The following is an 18,277-nucleotide window of genomic DNA, read 5'->3' as shown; positions in this document are numbered from 1 at the left end:
CTTTGAGTGAATGGGGTCTCATAAATGATTCACTCTGCCCCAACTCGCTAAGAATCAGAATGCCAAGTTATTAATTTTCAGTGGGAAATATAACTGGGGCCAAGGCTTTTGGTGCAAATCCACTGAGAAGACTAAATTATGCATCCTGAAGTATGATTATAGTGGGGTAAACCAGATATCTTAAAGGATATTTATTTTAAATGATATTATGTGATTCTGAAAGTAATATGTGTTTCTGAAGAACATTTACAAAATATAGAAATGTATAAAAAAGAAAATTAAAATCACTCAACCCCATCATCTAGAAAAAATGACTGTTAACATTTTAGTTTTATTTCCCTTTATAGCTTTTTAAATAACATCTGTACTTAAAAAAACATAAAATAGAGTGCAAAGTCTGATATTTGTCTAAGTGTTTAGAGAAAGTCAGGAAAAACTCTTATGATTTAAACTTGGCAATGGAGTAAGAGTGGCGTTAGTAAGATGGTGGGGACTCAATTTCTTTATTGTTTGAACATTTTTGTCATGATCATATATATTTAAAACATTTTTTGTTGAGGTGAAATTCACATAATATAAAATTGACTACTTTATGGTTAAAGTAAACAAATCAGTGACATTTAGCACATTCACAATATTGTGCAACCACCACCCCTATCTAGTTCCAAAACATTTTTATTACCCTCAAAAGGAAACTGCAACCATTAAGCAGTTACTCCCTTTTCCTCCCTCCCTCAGCCCCTGGCAACCACCAGTCTGCTTTCTCTCTCTTTGGATCTACCTATTCTGGATATTCCGTATCAGTGCAATCATTCAGTGTGATTTGTATCTGGCTTCTTTCACTTAGCAAAATGTTTTCAAAGTTCCCCCAATTTGTAGCGTGGATTAGTGCTTCATTCCTTTTAATGGCTGAATGATGTTCTGTCATGGGTTTATACCACAGTTTGTTCATCTGTTCATCCCTTGATGGACTTTTGGGCTATTTCCACCTTTTGGCTATTGTGATTAGTGCTGCTACGAAGATTTGTGTATAAGTATTTGTTTGAGTCCCTACTTTCAATTCTTTGGAATATATTCCTAGGAATAGAATTGCTGGGTCATATGGTAGTTATTATTTTAACTTTTTGAGGATCTCTCAAAATGGTTTCCATAGCACTGAAACCATTTCATAGTCCCACCAGCAGTGTACAAGGGTTTCAGTTTCTCCACATCCTCACCAACACTTACTTCCTTTTTTTTTTTTTTTTTAGAGATTGGCACCTGAGCAAACATCTGTTGCCAATCTTCTTTTTTTTTCCCTTCTTCTTCTCCCCAAAGCCCTCCAGTACATAGGTATATATTCTAGTTGTGGGTCCTTCTGGCTCTGCTATATGGAACACCGTCTCAGCATGGCCTGATGAGTGGTACTAGGTCCAAGCCCAGGATCCAAACTGGCGAAACCATGGGCCGCCGAAGCAGAGCACACAAACTCAACCACTTGGCCACAGGGCTGGCCCCTCCATCCATGTTTTTATTGTAGTTATTTTCATGGTTTTGTTTGTATTTCCTTCATGACTAATGATGTTAAGCGTATTTTCATGTGCTTCTTGGCCATTTTTATATCTTCTTTGGAGAAATGTCCACTCAAGTCACTTGCATATTTTTTAAATTACGTTGTTTGTCTTTTTGTTGTTGAGTTGTAAGAGTTCTTTATTTATAGTGATTTGCACATGTTTTCTCCCACTCCATGGGTTGTCTTTTCAGTTTCGTGATAATGTTCTTTGATGTACAAAAGGTTTTAACTTTAATGAAGTTCAGTTTGTCTATTTTTTTGTTCGTTGCTCATGCTTTTGGTGTCATAGCTAAGGACCCGTTACCGAATCTGAGGTCATGGAGTCCACACTGAGATTTTAGTTAGCACCCTGACCATCCCCAGCATCACGTTTACAAGCTGTCACAAGGATGGGAGACTTTCGGGGAAGATAGCTATTGATGGCTATTATCTTGTATTTTATGGATGTTCTTGTTAATCTCACTTCCACAGAATGAATTTTCTGGGATTTTCTTCTAAATTCTGAGGGTAATATCTTATTTGGAATCCTGAAGCCGTCTGCCATGTGGGCCAATCACATGAAGAACTTCAGGCTTGTATCCACCAGGGATGCTTTTCGGATTGTCTGGCTCCATCCAGAGCCCCATCCTTGTCATCTATACCCTGAGCTTGGCAGGACATTATGGGAGCCATGCAGCGTTCTTCCCAAACGTCCTGTTCCCTATGACCTTTGATTGGGCAAGATGCTGATGCTCCTGTCTTAACACTGGGGGACAGTGCAGAAAAGGGGAGGTCTTAGTATTAAAGAGATCTATATTTAAATCCCATATAGTTTTCTGTAAGTTGTTTAAGCTCACAGAGCTTGTTTCCTTATCTACAAAAAGTCACCATCTCACAGGTTTATAGTGGGTATTACATGAGATAAGATATATATATAAAGCAGCTGGCACAGAGCCTGGTAGCTAGTATATGCTCAATATTGGTGGTGTTGGGATTTTTACCTCCCTGTGAGAAAAATAGCATGCATAGAATGGAAATTTTGAAACATTTTTTCAGAATTGGAGATTGCTTCTGTTTTTATTGTCAAAAGCAGGTACTCTCTTGCCTTTTTAACTAAGCGCTGGAGGGTTTCAGCTCACTAGGGGAAATCTCCATAGAGCCAGAGAAATGAGTGCTTCGGAGACAATGTCTGCTATACCACGGCGGATCAGACACCAGCTGATTTTATCAACACAGTTTTAATCTTTTCAACACCTTGGCACCCTTCCCACTTTACTTTAGACCCCCTCAAACCAACAAGTGAAACCAGTTGAGTCAGCAGTACACATTCCTTTTGAGTCTGGACGTTTCCTCCGCTGAAGTGGAAAGTGATGCTTTGTTCTTCTCTAAGAGCTAACAATGACTTAACTCACTCCGGGCCCATCCTCCCTCTGGGTCATTTCCTAAGCTCACTGACCTTGGTGAACCTGTTTCGTGTTTGAATCACTATTCATTTACAGACTCTCACACGCCACTAAACGCACTAAACTCGTAATCGCTCATTACTTCATATGAGTTTGTTGTGTGTCTCCAACCAGTTTCCTTCCTTAAGCTAGGAACCTGTCACAACTATTTTATTTCACACTAAGTGCCTAGTATGTTGCTGGTTTCCTCCAAGGAGTTCAGTGAATTCTTGCCAGAGGTGTTTTAAGTTTTAATGCTTGGAAATATAAGCAATCATGTCTCGAGACTGGATATGCTCCCACTTTATAGCTATTTAATAAACTATGAAATAGTGACTCTCAAAAAGAAAACTTTCATTTTTGATTTGCAGAAATAGGAAATTTACAGCAAAAACTCCTCTTTCTTTTCTCAGCCTTGCTGTAAATTTCTAAACCAGTTAGATTGTCCAATAAAGTATCCTTTTGTTTCATTTAACTGCTTATCAATTTATTAACTTTCTGTGTATTGTTAAGCAAGTCATTTCATTCATCTAGGTCTTAATTTCTTTATCTGCCAAGTGATTTCTAAATTTCCTTCCAGCTTTCTAAGGTGTCTGATTCTAAGATGCACACATGAGCAATATTTTCCAAAGCTAAACAATGATGATATTGAACAGTTTAATTATCTGTGACTATTCAGTCATATGCCTCTTAAATGGTATTTCATATCTTGTTTTGGTCTTTCAGTCTTGTCTGAACCTTTACCGTTGACTCCTGAATCACTGGACGTTTCCATCAATTCTGCACAACGGTGTTTGCACTTACAGTGGCGTGTCCACAGTCTTGCTTATCATCAGGAATTGAAAATGGTTTTTCAGATAGAGATCAGTAGAATTAATACATCCAATGTCATCTGGGTGGTAAGTATTTCTTTTTTTGACTCAATATTTTAAAAATCCTTTTCCAATGCCATGATTTGTCTTTTATAATATCAAAAAAATCCCAATATGGGGGGCTGGCCCCGTGGCTGAGTGGTTAAGTTAACGTGCTCTGCTGCAGGCTGCCCAGTATTTCATCGGTTCGAATCCTGGGCTCAGACATGGCACCGCTCATCGAGCCACGCTGAGGCGGCATCCCATATGCCACAACTAGAAGGACCCACAACGAAGAATATACAACTATGTACTGGGGGGGCTTTGGGGAGAAAAAGGAAAAAAATTAAATCTTAAAAAAAAAATCCCAATATGGAAACATTTTGGCAACTTAAAACAGTTTGCCTAAATAATTGCATTTCCGTGTTTTTAGTTAAGAGGATCTGGGACAAAGTAACATGACAACTTTGGTAGGTTGGCTGTGATGTGTTAATAAAATAGATCATTTCCTCAGTTCTGCTCTGTCTCCTAAGGCATTGGATCTGTCCTTATGCGTACTGGATTCTAAAAATCCATGAAGATCAACCGTGTTATTCTTCGTCCTTCTTTCTTCCATGTCCACCAGAGATTTTCCTAAATAAGGTGTAATTGACAACATTTTTCTTGCCAGTGTGGCTTCCTGTCAGTTTCTTTGCTTATACCTACTCAAATGCAAGGAAGAATGAGTCCTAGCACTTATGTTCTAGTCAGCAAACAGGTTCTTCGTGGACCGACCATGTTGGATAGTAACTTATGGTATCCTTTGTTGCTTCACTTGTGGCTTTTTCTACAACAAATTAAATTATGAAAATCCTTTATTTCACATTCTTTTTGCTTTTGAATTATTTGGGATAGATTTTTCATTCGTCTTGGTTCAAATCACAGTTGCGTCTGTTTCACTGATGCTTCCCCATCTAGTGTATTGGGACCCTTCAGTGGTTTCTTTCCATTACCCTTTGTGGTCTGGAGAACCTTAATAATCTGTACACACATCGTGTTCCTTCATTGTCATGGGATGTTGAAGGACAGTGGAATGTTTTCTTATTGAAGGGAACAGAGAATTTGCCTGGAGGAAGGGAAACATAGGGACATGTCATTGCTGAGAAGCTCCATTTGCGCAGTGGAGGCCCACTCTGCTCTCAGGCCGTGGTGGATGGGTACAGGGGTCCAGATGGTTACCTCTTTTAGTGACGCATAAAAGCCACTAATTTTAAGGCCTCCAGTTACTTTCCATATCCATTATTGCATTTGAGATCTGAGTGAGTGCCCTAAGTTAAATATAGTTCTCTCTCTGTCGATTTAGGATTGATACCACGTCTATAATTCCACCCCTCAAAGGGCAGTTTCCCACACTGAGAGTTGTTTAGTGTTCTAATTTTAAACAATAGCAGTGCTTATGTACAGCTGTGTACGTCCCACCATCGGCACGTTCTTCCCACTAATCCCACCTTTAGCACACTTTCCCACTATCCCACCATCTGCACGTCTTCCCACCATCCCGCCATTGGCACATCTTCCCACTATCTCACCTCATACTGATAATTTATGTATTTTCATATTTTTTGTATTTTTGATGGATTCACTGGTTGTTGATTGGGTTGTTGATTAGTAAAACATTAAGCAAAGGTCATATTGAGGCTATGAGTTGTATAAGAAAAAGAAATTTGAGAAAAGTGCTGGAGGAATTCATATAAAACTAGATTTAACGCTATTAGCAAAAGTAATATTAACCAGAGACCAAGTGGATCCCATTCTTTTTTTTTTTTCTTTAAGGATTGGCACCTGGGCTAACAACTGATGCCAATCTTTTTTTTTTTTTCTGCTTTATCTCCCCAACCCCCCCCCCCACCCCAGACACAATTGTATATCTTAGTTGCAGGTCCTTCTAGTTGTGGGATGTGGGATGCTGCCTCAACGTAGCCTGATGAGTGGTGCCATGTCCACGCCCAAGATCCGAACCCTGGGCTGCTGCAGTGGAGCGTGCGAACTTAACCACTCGGCCACGGAGCCGGGCCCCCCCCCATTCTTTATTTTTCTAACAGGCAGTTGTTCATATCTGTTTTCACCTTTGATTCATAGAATAATTCTCTTTTCAAGGTAAAGCAGCTTGTGGAACCTACTCTGTAACCTACTAAGGCCCAGGAACTTGGAGGTAGAATTTTACCTTGTCCATTGTGTTGTCCCCATAACACCAGCCCAGCCTGACCGCAAAAGAAGAGAAAACCAAGGCACAGAGAGGTTTGATGTGCTCAAGGTGACAGAGCCAGGGTATTATCATTCTTCACTCCCGTCCCCAGACAGGGATGATGGCCACATGCAGCTTCCCCGGGTCTTCAGTGGCCATGTGTCCCAGAACAGACTATACCATGGGAAGCCGTTGTCTGAACCTCTCAGGCCTGAAGACTAGGAGACACGTAAGATCCCCTGCCTGTTAAGGGGGAGAAAGCCAGCCAAGAGAGGCCGCATTTGTCTCGCCCATAATCTCGCTTTCATAGGGCAGCTCCCTGTAATGCAGTCCTGACAGGGCACCCTCCCTCATGCCGAGAAGGGGCAACATCTAGACTCATGTCTCAGATTATTGTGTTCCCAAATCAGCCAAAGGAAAAACATCGTGATCCAGGTGCTTACAGCTGGACCAGGGACGCTGAGCCATCTCCCAGATGGCGCCAGCCACTCAGAGCCCTGCTGGCAGCTGCGTCACATGGTCTCACCTTGGGCTGGCTTCTGCCCTCAACCTTTCCAGCCACGTGCTGTATGATTCTGTCAATGGCAGGGGAAGGCAGAGTAGAGTAACAACAGCTCAATCTTGGATGGGGGCCTGGGGCGTGAGTCAGTGAGGGATAAGCTCACGCCTCAGGAACGAGTCAGTGACCTCAGTTGGACTTCTGTGTAAATGTATGTGCCAGTTTCTTGTGACTTACTTGTGTCTGCCAGGGCCAAATTAAACTTGCCACTTCAAGTCATGAACACAGTCCAAACACAATTCATCACATTTATAAAATCGCTGAATTGATGCATTCAAGGGAACTTTTATCTCCTCCATTACAAGGCTACAAACACCACAAAGCACAAGTTGTGGTTAGACAGAATCCACACAAATGGTATCTGAGAAAAATGGAGCCCACTGCATACCAATGACCGGATGAAATCATTCAGCACATAGTTGTAGACTGTGGGCCCAGGTCCGGGCATGATTCAAGGCATTGGGTCTCTCGGTGCTGAGCAAAAATGAGGAGGCAAACACACGAATAAGACTATCCTAGACGTGAGAAGTGCGATTCAGGTCACTGACGAGGGGCTGTGGGGTTGGGGTTAGGCCTGACCTTCTCCAGCAACTTGGGGGAAGGGCTTTTTGAGCCAAAATTTGAAAGATTAGAAGCTAATTTAGCATGAAGGGTGGAGAAGAATGTTCTGGGAAGATCCAGTAGGTGTGAGCAGAGGCCCTGAGGGAAAACGACTGTGACCTTTCAGGCCTGAAAGCACAGAGCAGGTGGGGTAGGCGAGACGGTGGAGCGGACCGCACAGGACGGACCACACAGGACACTGAGGGTCATGCTCAGGTTTTGTTTTTATCCTGAGAGCATTAAGAAGAAGGGGACTGACTGACAAGAGCTGATTGGAAGTTTTAAGGAAGCCCACTCTGGCTGCACATTGGAGAGAAGTTGGGAGCACTGGAGAAGGCAACATGTGGCTAGTATGAAGTAACCTGTGGGGTCCAGAGGAGAGGTGCCTGGACTGGGTGGTGACAGTGAGGACAAGAGAAGTGGCTGAATTCGAGAGAGATATGAGAGGTGAAATCCAGTCTGTGTCTTCTGACGTGATAGTGAGGTCACCATTATTGACGTAGTTCCTTTTTTTTTTTGGTATTGACTCTTAAATTAAACAATATTTAAGCAAAATGTAGTTAAGATTGCTCATGTTCAATAGTGAAAATTGCACAGATCAGGACCCCGAAACTTGTAGTTAAAAAAATACATTTGTAATCTAGAAATAAAGGAATGCAATAAATTGAAATAAAATATAAGCGTTTTAAAAACCGGAGCTCAGCCTAGAGTGAAATGGACCTGCGTGATTGGATGCTGCCCAGGGGGACTGAGGCGTTGCCACTCCAGGCTGTGTTTGCTTCTGCCATGGGCGCTGTTTAAGGTTAGAAACCTGGGAAGGGGAAGGCACAGAAGGAAGGCCTCCAAGTTTGCCGGCTCCTGGTTGTGTGTGACTTGTGTGTTGCCCCATCCTCTCCACTGTAGGACTTGGCAAGGACCCTTAGAAACATGGATGCAGACTCAGTTTTCCCCAGGAAGTGCCAGGTCTTTGTTGTCTCCATCTCCCAGCTGTGGGGGCAGAAAGCGGGCATCCTGGAGGGCCCACTGAGGAGCATGAGGGCCTGGAGCTGTGGGGCCCACGAAGAAGAGTAAAGCACAGGCCCTGCAGTCTTGGGGCAGGTTGGAGTCAGATTGTAGATGGCCTTCAATGACATGGTAAGGTGTAAAGGAGCCATTGAAACAGGGTGAATTAGAGAATGAAAATGCCAGTATCTTATAAAAATTAAGACTAAAGTCTGTGCTGGAAGACCAAATTGTAGTTCAACTTGGACAAACTCCCCGGGAGCTCAGTGTAAGATGATCCTATGTGGTTGACATCTTTGGAGACTAAAGATTCTGACAGATGGCGCTCAAGGGAGGAAGATGGTCCATGTGGCCCTACATCTGAAAAGACAACAACAAGAACAGAAACCAAGGGAGTCATAGAGAGCCATCTGTTGACTCCTGGGAGACAGTGGAACTCCTGGGTACCATGAAGAGCTGCCTCATCTACTGAGATTTGGCCAGCTTGATCTGACTCTGGCTGAAACTGAATATAAAAAAATACTCACCAATGCTGCTTATTTTTAAAAGCTGACACAATTAATTCTCTAGTTTACAAGAATTTTCCAGCAGTCTCTATGTGACCAGCACTGTGCGTACCTTCTGTCTCTGACTTGAGTAGCTTCTATTTTCTCTCTCACTTGCTCCACTACCCCTCTGGAATTGGACAGCCAGAGAGAATGAGAGACGAGTTTTCCAAAATCAGGAGGCTTTGTCTGGTTCCTTGCTGAGACATCAGAGCACAGGAAGCTGGCTGGTTAAGAACGGGCTGTCCTTGCACATGTTGTAGAGTTACAGTGGGCTCTTAGATGAGTGCTTTAGGATCAGTCCAGTCAAGCCATTGTCCAGGGCAGCATGACTGCGTTTACAAATTTTTCTCTTTATTTCTAGGACTACTATAGCACCACTGTGAAGTGGAACCAAGTTCTGCACTGGAGCTGGGAATCCGAGCTCCCTTTGGAATGTGCAACACACTTTGTAAGGATAAGGAGTAGGGTGGACGATGCTAGGGTTCCCGAGCCGAGGTTCTGGAGCAACTGGAGTTCATGGAAGGAAGTAAATGGTAAGCAGCGAGGTGATAAAAGAGGGTAAGGGCTTACTACGTAATATTATTTGGGGATCAATAGTCAAATAATGGAAGTCCTTTTTGAGGAACTCTGGGTAGACACCAACATTGTTTTCCTTTGGCTCCTGTAGGAACTAAAATGCATGGGAGCGAAACTTGCCAGTGGGAGGTAGATGTGTGAGGATTTGCTTCTGAATTTATTCATTGAGATAATTATGAAAATTCAGGCATTTTGTATTTACTCTTCAAACATGTGAAGCATGTTCATTATAGAATACTCAGTGAAGACAGCAGGACATAAATTGCACATATGTTTATATTAGAACAACACAAAATGTGTATGCGTCTAGAGCAGAAGTTGGGAAGCTCTTTCTGTAAAGGGTAAGATAGGAAATATTTCAGGCTTTGCAGACCCTATGATGTCTGTCGTAGCTATGTAACTCTACCACTGTAGCATTAAAGCAGTCATAGGCAACATGTCAATGAATGATGTGTTCCAATAAAACTTTATTTACAACAAGAGACAGTGGGGTGGAATTGGCCCATAGTTTGCCAATCCCTAATGTAGAGAGAAGGGAGGGAAATGTGGAAAGATGAAAGCAGCTTTTCATTTGAGTAATGGGATTATGGATAAATATGTTTTAAATCACTCATTTTTCATTATTTAACTTTGTTGTAAATAGAATTTAAAGTGGGTTTGCCAGCCATCTCTTATGTCTCAGTTAAGCTCTGGGCCAGTTCTAAAGCAACGGCATTTGGCTTTCTCAAATATGAACCCTGCCAGACTATCTGAAATTCTTGCCAATAGAACCATTCCTTTATGAAGCATTTGTGCAAATGTATTAACTCAAACTGGTAACACGTTAACCCATGAGTAGCCTAGTGATTAGTTTAAGACTAATAATAGAATTAGGTCTACATTCTAGTCACTATTTTAAGCACTATCCATATTAATTTATTCTCACATCAGCCCTATGAAACATGCATTATTCTTATCCCCACTTCACAGATAGGGAAACTGAGGCACAGATCGCTTAAAGAATCTATATAAGGTCAGCAAGCAGTAGAGCTGGAATTCCAGTCCAGCCATCCTGGCTCCAGAGGCCATGCTCTTAGCATTACATCCTACTGCTGAAAGAGGGACACACATAAAAATAGAGGTTAAAAAGATAGTAAGAGAGAAATAAGGTCCATAATAAACAGCTTTGATAAAACGGACTAGATTTCTCAAAACTATAACCTCCAAACGTACTCAAGAATAAATGGAAAACCTGATTATTCCTAACCCCTAAAGCACTGGTTCTCAACCATGGCTGCACCTTAAGATCACCTGGGCACCTTACTCTGCCTGGGTGACATTAGTGATGGAAATTTCAGTGGCCTGGTGGCTCGGCAGCCAGACTGCTGCAGGCTGAGTGAGCAGGGGGGAGATGAAACCTGAGCACTAAGTGTAGGCAGCTCCTTCAGGGAGGCCCCCTGTGGAGGAGCGGGTGGCAGGAGGCAGGCATGGGGAGGACTGTGGATTTGCTTAAAATGGGAGAGACTTAAGGATCATATATGCTAAAGGGCCGTGTAAAAGGAGAGACTGAAACAAAAGGAGATATTCGAGTGACTGGCGTTTCTGAGAAGGTGGGAAGAAATGTGACCTATGATACAATTTAGAGATTATGAGGGCATGTGGCTTTGGAGCTGGGCAGACCTGACGAGTATGAATGTGGCTTTACCCCTTGCTGGCTGAATGAACATGGGCTCAGTCCTACCTGTTGCATTGTTGTAAAGTGGGAAGGATGACGTGAGATAATGGACATGCCACTTATCACAGGGCGTCACTCATGCCTCAGCTCAACAGAGAGCAGCTACGGCTGTCGTGATAACCAAACACCAGCAATAATACAATAATCTGTAGTGGTGACAGTCACGGCGCTGTCTTTGGTAGTAAGAACAGCAGCGGTATTAGCGTTAAAATGGGAGCTACGGTACAAAGGATTGTTTTGCAGGCAGCAAAGTTTATAGGTTTGCTGTAGAAATTTAGCCTCCTGTTTTCTCCAGGAGGTGGAAAAAGCTAAAGTTACAGTCTGAGAGTGAGACAGGTAGGGGCTGGTTTGAATTTTGAGTGAGATTCTGAGCTGTCTGTTTTTATCTTGCAGAACAGAATTCTCTTGGACACAAAGCATCGTCTGTTTTCCCTGTAGATAAGCTGGTGGAAGAAGGCTCCAATGTCACCATTTGTTACATTTCTAGGAGCCATCAAAATAACGTATCGTGTTATTTGGACGGTGTACGGATGCATGTCGAACAACTTGATCCAAATGTGTCTGCATTCCACGTGAATAATGTTGCTTTCGTTAGGGAAACAGGAACAAATATCTTTTGTGAGATGGACCCTAAAGATGACGCAGGCACTGTTCTCTTTGTCTCAAGTAAGTATGTGCACGCTCTGTGCCCTCTCTTCCCATTTCCTATGGAATAGGTGGAATCTTCTTGACCAGAAGACAAGTAAACATTTCCCTCATGATCTCAATCTTCTTTTGTTTCCCAAGTCTTTTAGGAGAGTATCTGGAAAAGATACCCTGAAGCAATACTTCCAGGATTTCCTGTTGTTCTCTTGTCCCTACTGACAATTTTATTCCTAGAAACCGACAGCATTAAGAAGGAGAAAGTTCAGGTCATGACCTGGACCACTGAGAAAATATCCTGCATTCCTTTAGCCATACTGGAATTACCACAAGATGGCAGAGAGAGGAGAGGGGCTGCAGGTGGACGACCCCAGAGAGGTCCCCAAGGTCGTGCCCAGAAGACCAGGGTTGGAATCTTCTTCCTGTGGCTGGGCGTGCCATCTTGGCCAAGTTTCCTAGCCTCTCTGAGGCAGTTTCTGCCTCCGTGAAATGGAGACAAGGGTGGTGGTTGTGAGGATTACTGAACATGGCCCCAGTACACTAGCTGCACAGAGCAGGAATTCAGCAGGTGGAGGCCATCACTGTTCTTAACTGGGTGTGGAAAATGTCAGGTGCCTCCATTTTTATGTAGGTATGTGTGCTCATGCCCACTGGCCTCCTGTGCTTTGTCTTGAGACCTCCCTTCCCCTTCACAGTGGGGTGATAACTGTGACTCCTCCCTCCCTGCTTCTCCTGCCAAAGGCCTTCTCCAGTCTCCTGAACACTCAGTTCACATGTGGCTCTTGGGGTGTGGCCTCTAAGAATAGCAGTGACTTTGGGGACTTGGAGGTGTGGAACCATTCCTTGGAACTCTCAGCTCCCAGCTGCTGAGTTTAGCAGCTTCCCGAAATCTGACTGATTTCCTGGCGTCCCAGGCACAGCCCCCAGGCTCTCTGTAAGCCACAGCATCTGGGATGAAACACCCTGCACTTCTGCTTCCTGTTATCCGTTCTTTCTTTCATTCTCTTGGTCTGTCTCTCATTAGCCACACTTATTGGGTGCCTACCAGCGGGCCCTGGGGATACAGCTTTCATCAGATAGGCACAGTGCAGACCACTTGCAGAACACCGACCACCCGTCTCCCATGATACCCCAGAAAGGCAGAAGGGAAGGGAGGAGAAGGGGCCAAGATGGCGGGACGCCTGAAATGTGACTTTTGGAGCTGCCAATGTCAAGGCTTCCATTTATGTGATGAGAGTGACTCCACTGCCTCAGACCCCAAAGGGAACTTTCCATTCTGGTTGCCTTTCAATAAAGGGATTTAACGAGGTCTTTCGTCTGATTTTCCTTTGTATGGACAGAAGTACTTGAGGAGCCCAAGGACTTTTCTTGTGAAACCCAGGACTTCAAGACTTTGCATTGCACTTGGGATCCCGGGAGCGACACTAGCTTGGTTAGGAAACAGCCTTACCAAAGCTACACTTTATTTGAATCGTAAGTCAGCTCTGGTCACGTTACTGACAGATCCTTCCTTGTTTAAAGTGCTTGTGACAACATAACCAAAGCCCCGTTTAGATGTGGCAAAAAGTTGGAGCAACTATTTTAAAATCACCCTGCCAGGGTCAGAAAGAACTCTTTAAGTGGTCACAAGTGTATAATACTTTCTTCCTGAGTTTTGTTAAAGGAAAATGTAGCCCCCAAATAATAAGAAACATAGTTAACGGTGAATCTTGATGTGAAAATAGTTCCATATGGTGATCTGGGTCTACTTAATTTCTGACTTTTTAAGAATATCCAAAGTAAATTAAGAAGAATTCTCACCACTCATGAGGGAGAGTCAGCGACTCATCATTGCACATTTAACCACATAAATCAAATTCGTTGAAACAGTATTTTCATTATTGGTGTTTGTTGGTGATGGATCCATGCTGTTGTGTGAACATGGTTCTAAAGCCCCTGAGTGTGCCCCAAGGCATACAGGGATGCTTTGACAAAAGTGTAAACCCTGAAATTATTGTTTTGGTTTTTTTTAAAGATTTTCTGGGGAAAAGAGACTTTGTGAACACAAAAACTGGTGTGATTGGCAAATAGCTCAAGACTCACAAGAAATGTATAACTTCACACTCGTGGCTGAAAACTACTTAAGGAAGAGAAGTGTCAATATTCTTTTTAACCTGACTCATCGAGGTGAGACTAGAGTGTCATCGTCCACTGTGGTTACTAATCTATCTTTGTAGTCCATTCATTGTCAGTGCTGCGGAGTATTTCATTGTGTAAATATACAATGTTTTATTCATGTTTCTCCTTTGATGAACTTTCAGATTGTGTCAAGGTTTTTGCTTTTGGGTACAGTGTTAACGTGAGCATTTTTATATATGTATCCAGTACACATCTACAGTTTTTTTGAGTATATACCTAAGAGTGGAATTGGTGAGGACATAGGAACTAATGAGAAAAATGTCAAATTATTTTCCAAAGTGGTTGTACCAATATATTGTCGACTTAGAAAAACGAGACTACTGCAAAACAAAAGGAGAGCATTTGTCTGGGGTCTTAGAGTTGGAATTTGGGGAACACAGGTTCTGGTAGCTGCCAGAAAAGTGTCCCCCTGAGGAGTAAAAGTCAGGAGTTTTTGTTAACAACAAGGAGAGCCCAGAATAATTACCTTAGTCATTTGTTAGGGAGGATAAATTTATGTTACAATTCAGTAGCACACTCAAGGACATCTTCTTGTCACCAGAAAAGGTATAGTTTTGTACAATCCTTCAGAAATTCCTTTTCCTCAGCACATAACTCCCTTTTGGCAAGTCAGCAAGGTCAGCACAGGTTCTTTTTTTTTTCGTGAGGAAGATTTGCCCTAAGTTAACATCTGTCACCAATCCTCTTCTTTTTGCTGAGGAAGACTGGCCCTGAGCTAACGTCTGTGCCCATCTTCCTGTATTTTATACATGGGATGCCTGCCACAGCATGGGTTGATAAGTTGTGCATAGGTCTGTGCCCAGGATCTGAACCCGTGAACCCTGGGCTGTGGAAGCAGAATGTGCAAATTTAACTGCTGTGCCTCCAGGCAGGCCCCCCAGTTTCATGTTTTTAACAAGATGGAATCCAGAGTACAAAATGGAGTCACTGTTGTCAACTCATTCCACATTTCCCCTTTGGCTCATGATTTTTCCAGAAGAAAACATCAACAGAGCAACATTAGTCCCTGGAGGCCAGAGTGGTTTGGTTACCTGCTCTGGTTCCATCCAGTCCCTCGGTGGGGGAGTCTTGTGAAAGAGTCAACAGCAATTTCCTCTAAATCTTTGGATCCACAAAATCCATCTTGATGAAAAGCATCTAACATGGTCATCCGAGCAAACGTCAGCTGAGCCATTGAGTGAGTTACAGCAGAGGGTGCAATTTTTAGTAAGGACTTGATTAACATGATGCATGTTATTAAGAGTAACAACAATCATCTATTTTGTAATACTGTGTTAACCATGACCCTGTTCCTCCTGGTAACCAGCAAAAGAGATTGAAATAATCCCTAAGTCCTGGCGTGTGTCCTATTTCAACCAATAAGTTGATAATTATCCTTTATTTTTTTTCAATTCTTGTGTCACCTTGTCACATTGGTTAACGTAAAACAATATTCTTCTCCTAATAGGGTACAGATTCCTCCTTGTTGGGCTGTTAAGATATCTAGTGCCCTTCTAATTTGTAGGACAAATTGTGGCAGGCTATCAATTTGGCTTTCTTGATTTTCAGATGCTTGAACAGAAGCTTTGAAAGTAGTGGCCGTGACAATAGAAAGGTTGTAGATCGCTTTCAGTATGTAGGAGAGTAGATAAAAAGAGTTCTCCCAATAGGATCATTAAGAGAAAAGTAGGAAGGGAATAAGAAACTGTTCAGTGAGAGAGGACATACAAAATATAGAGGCCTGGTCCAGAATCTAGGGAAAGCCGTCCGCTGCAATTCCCGGAAGTCTCCAGTGGCTGTGCAGGTCCAGTCAGGGTTTGGTGCTTTTTTTCAGGGGGGACGTGTGAATCCGAGAGTCTGCTCCTTGGAGTTTGGTGGTGCAAGGGTTGGTTAACAGTACTCCATAAGGTCCCTTCCAGTGAGGTTGGAGCGAGTCTTTCTAAAGGTGTCTTTTCTAGTAGCTGAGAGCTCTGGGCTGCAGATTATGAGTCTGCTGTTTTTGTCTTCCAGGAGCGCACTGTGGAAAGGTTATTCTACCACAATATGAGGATTCTCTGTGGATTTGATTAAGGCTTTGCAAAACTGGAGTAGGTCCCCTTTCCTCAGCCTTGGATCAAAGGAAGCAGGGGCTGGGGGCAGTGGGCATCTTGTCATAAGGAGAACAGATTCTTACTGAACTTATGCAAATACATATATTGTCATGAAAAAAGAATATTTAATAAGAGTTTCAGAATTCTGGAGGGATCAGGAGGGGGAAAAAAGATAAATGCTTCAGCTTTTGTTGCAAAGATACACTTTTCTAAATTGTTGTAAATCATAGATAGCTTAAAGGAGAGGCAAGAAAGGGGTCTTTTACATCTGGAAAACAAAACATCAAAGCCGTCAGTTTCCCAATAGGATTTTAGAAATTCCCGCCCAGTTCAGTGTTATGATCCTAAAGTTATCAAAAACCTGAATTCAAGAGTACTTGTCAAAGTCTTTTCTATAAATCTCCTTGAAGATGAAGTACTTTTGCAGGCACAATTTTTGCCAAAGCATCAGAGTAAAACAATAAATATCTATAAGTAATTAAGAAGCTTAAAAATGCCCATTATTAAAGATCTGTTGAGAGTTCCTTATAATGCAATTGACAAGGGAATTTGGTTATTTTTATGACATACAACATTTGAAGATGATAATTGGAGTTATGATTGATAACATGATATTAGGACATATCAGAGTTCCGTGAATTTTACATAATTTCTGGAGCACTTATAACATATACCTTTAGAGACACAATGTAAAGAAGGCTTTGTATTACTTCTTATTTGACAATGGTTCCCATATAATTTAGCATATCAAATAAGGCTAATTAGAGGCCGGCCCACTGGCGTAGCAGTTAGTTCACATGCTCCACTTTGGTGGCCCAGGGTTTGCGGGTTCAGATCCCAGGAGTGGACCTACACAGTGTTCATCAAGCCAGGCTATGGAGGCGTCCCACATACAAAATACAGGAACGTTGGCACAGATGTTAGCTCAGGGACAATCTTCCTCACCAAAAAAAAAAAAAAAAAAAGCCTAATTAGTTTAATCTCTCTCAGATCAAATAAACTTTATTTAGAGTTTGATTTTTTTGGGAAATCTGTCAAAAAGTATCAAAAAGGTTTTAAAATATTTGATAAAATAGGACCACAGATTTTTTTATGAAACAATACTTAAGTATTCATTTAACCAAAATAATGAAGAGATTTTAAAGGCAAATACAGAAAATTACGTAGTTCTAAGCAAAACCCAGCTCTTTTAATATTGAGAAAACTCAGTTTTTCTATGTAATCGAACACCTGGTAAAGACAAAACACAATATCTTGGTTTCCTATGCAGATGACATTAAAGGTAAAGAAACTTTGTTTACAATTTCGTATTAAGAGCAGATCAATTATCTGAAAAGACTGTCATTTATTGTAGAGAAAAACCAAATTCTGATTTTGCACTGTGCACTTTTGATATTAAAATTTACTTTTAAATAAATTCATTTTAGTGTTAGCCAGCTTGACCACACATTAAAGTGTCTTCTTAAAGATTCTTTTTTCACAGACCTTGTACAAGTTTCTATGTCTATTTAGGTTTTATCCTATCTTTTTCTTTCTTATTTTGGAACAATCATTTTATTTTAGGACAAAATTATTCACTTGTTTTCCTTTAACAAAAATGCATCTTTATTCTTCATACCTTCTCTTACTGAAAACACATATCCTACTTTCCTTGTCTACTTTTTGTATATAGTTATTTTCTTAATTTCAAAGACTCACAAAGTTTATCTAGAAAAGAAATGACACAAGGCAGTTGTTACAGAATAATTACAGATTTTACTCTTAGCAAATTGCTTAATTGCCTATATGTTGCATTAAATGAATATGAACTCCTACATAACATAGGTAAAATAAGCCATACGCTTTTTGGAAATTACAGGACGAGATTCACTTGTTCGACAGGTTCCTCCTGACATACTCTGCTAAACTGGGAGTGATAGACAGGTGGAGGCAATAAGGTCTCCACATTATTGCTGAAGAGGGTGACTCTAAGTGGAGTGGGCAGAATAAAGATTTGAAAGATGGAACAACAACTTCTAAACTGATGGTCGAGCTATAAATATCTGGGAAGCTATCACTGGAATTCTCAGCCTTGCAAGTAGTCATAAGAAATGGGGGAAGTTCTTTTAAACAAAGATCGCTGCCTGGCTGTAGATCTGAAAAGACAAGGCAACAAAGGATGAGCCTGTCAGAGAGTGATCCCAGCGTGGCCTTGAGGAGTTATCATTGGGTGTGTACAGGCCAGAAAGGGTGGTGGTTCTTGTATTGGCCTCTCCATCTGGCCACATAGACCCTTCTGTGGCTTTATTTACTGTGGTACAAGAGCAGTGGCTTTCAAAAATGTTAGATCATTGCACAGCAA

The 18,277-nt window shown here is 41.8% G+C and overlaps 1 protein-coding gene across 15 annotated transcripts in view; it reads left to right on the top strand.

Annotated features, from left to right (window-relative positions):
* Positions 1-18,277, top strand: part of OSMR (oncostatin M receptor) — a 60,871-nt gene that overhangs the window by 16,880 nt on the left and 25,714 nt on the right. For 10 of the 15 annotated variants that reach the window (XR_011530366.1, XR_011530365.1, XM_070586954.1 and 7 more), the window contains 5 exons: positions 3,700-3,872; positions 9,119-9,290; positions 11,441-11,713; positions 13,030-13,162; positions 13,704-13,855. Coding sequence is in view for 13 of the 15 variants with exons in the window: in XM_070586954.1 (XP_070443055.1) it covers positions 3,700-3,872; positions 9,119-9,290; positions 11,441-11,713; positions 13,030-13,162; positions 13,704-13,855 (903 nt within the window). In the remaining 2 variants the exon portion in view is untranslated. Of the gene's footprint in view, positions 1-3,699; positions 3,873-9,118; positions 9,291-11,440; positions 11,714-13,029; positions 13,163-13,703; positions 13,856-15,856; positions 16,902-18,277 lie in introns of those variants that run through there. The other 5 variants (XM_070586959.1, XM_070586960.1, XM_070586958.1 and 2 more) reach the window with 3 other exon arrangements.

The sequence above is a fragment of the Equus przewalskii genome, chromosome 20, assembly GCF_037783145.1.
Source record: "Equus przewalskii isolate Varuska chromosome 20, EquPr2, whole genome shotgun sequence".
NCBI classification, from domain to species: domain Eukaryota; kingdom Metazoa; phylum Chordata; class Mammalia; order Perissodactyla; family Equidae; genus Equus; species Equus przewalskii.
This window is presented reverse-complemented; position numbering and strand designations above follow the sequence as displayed.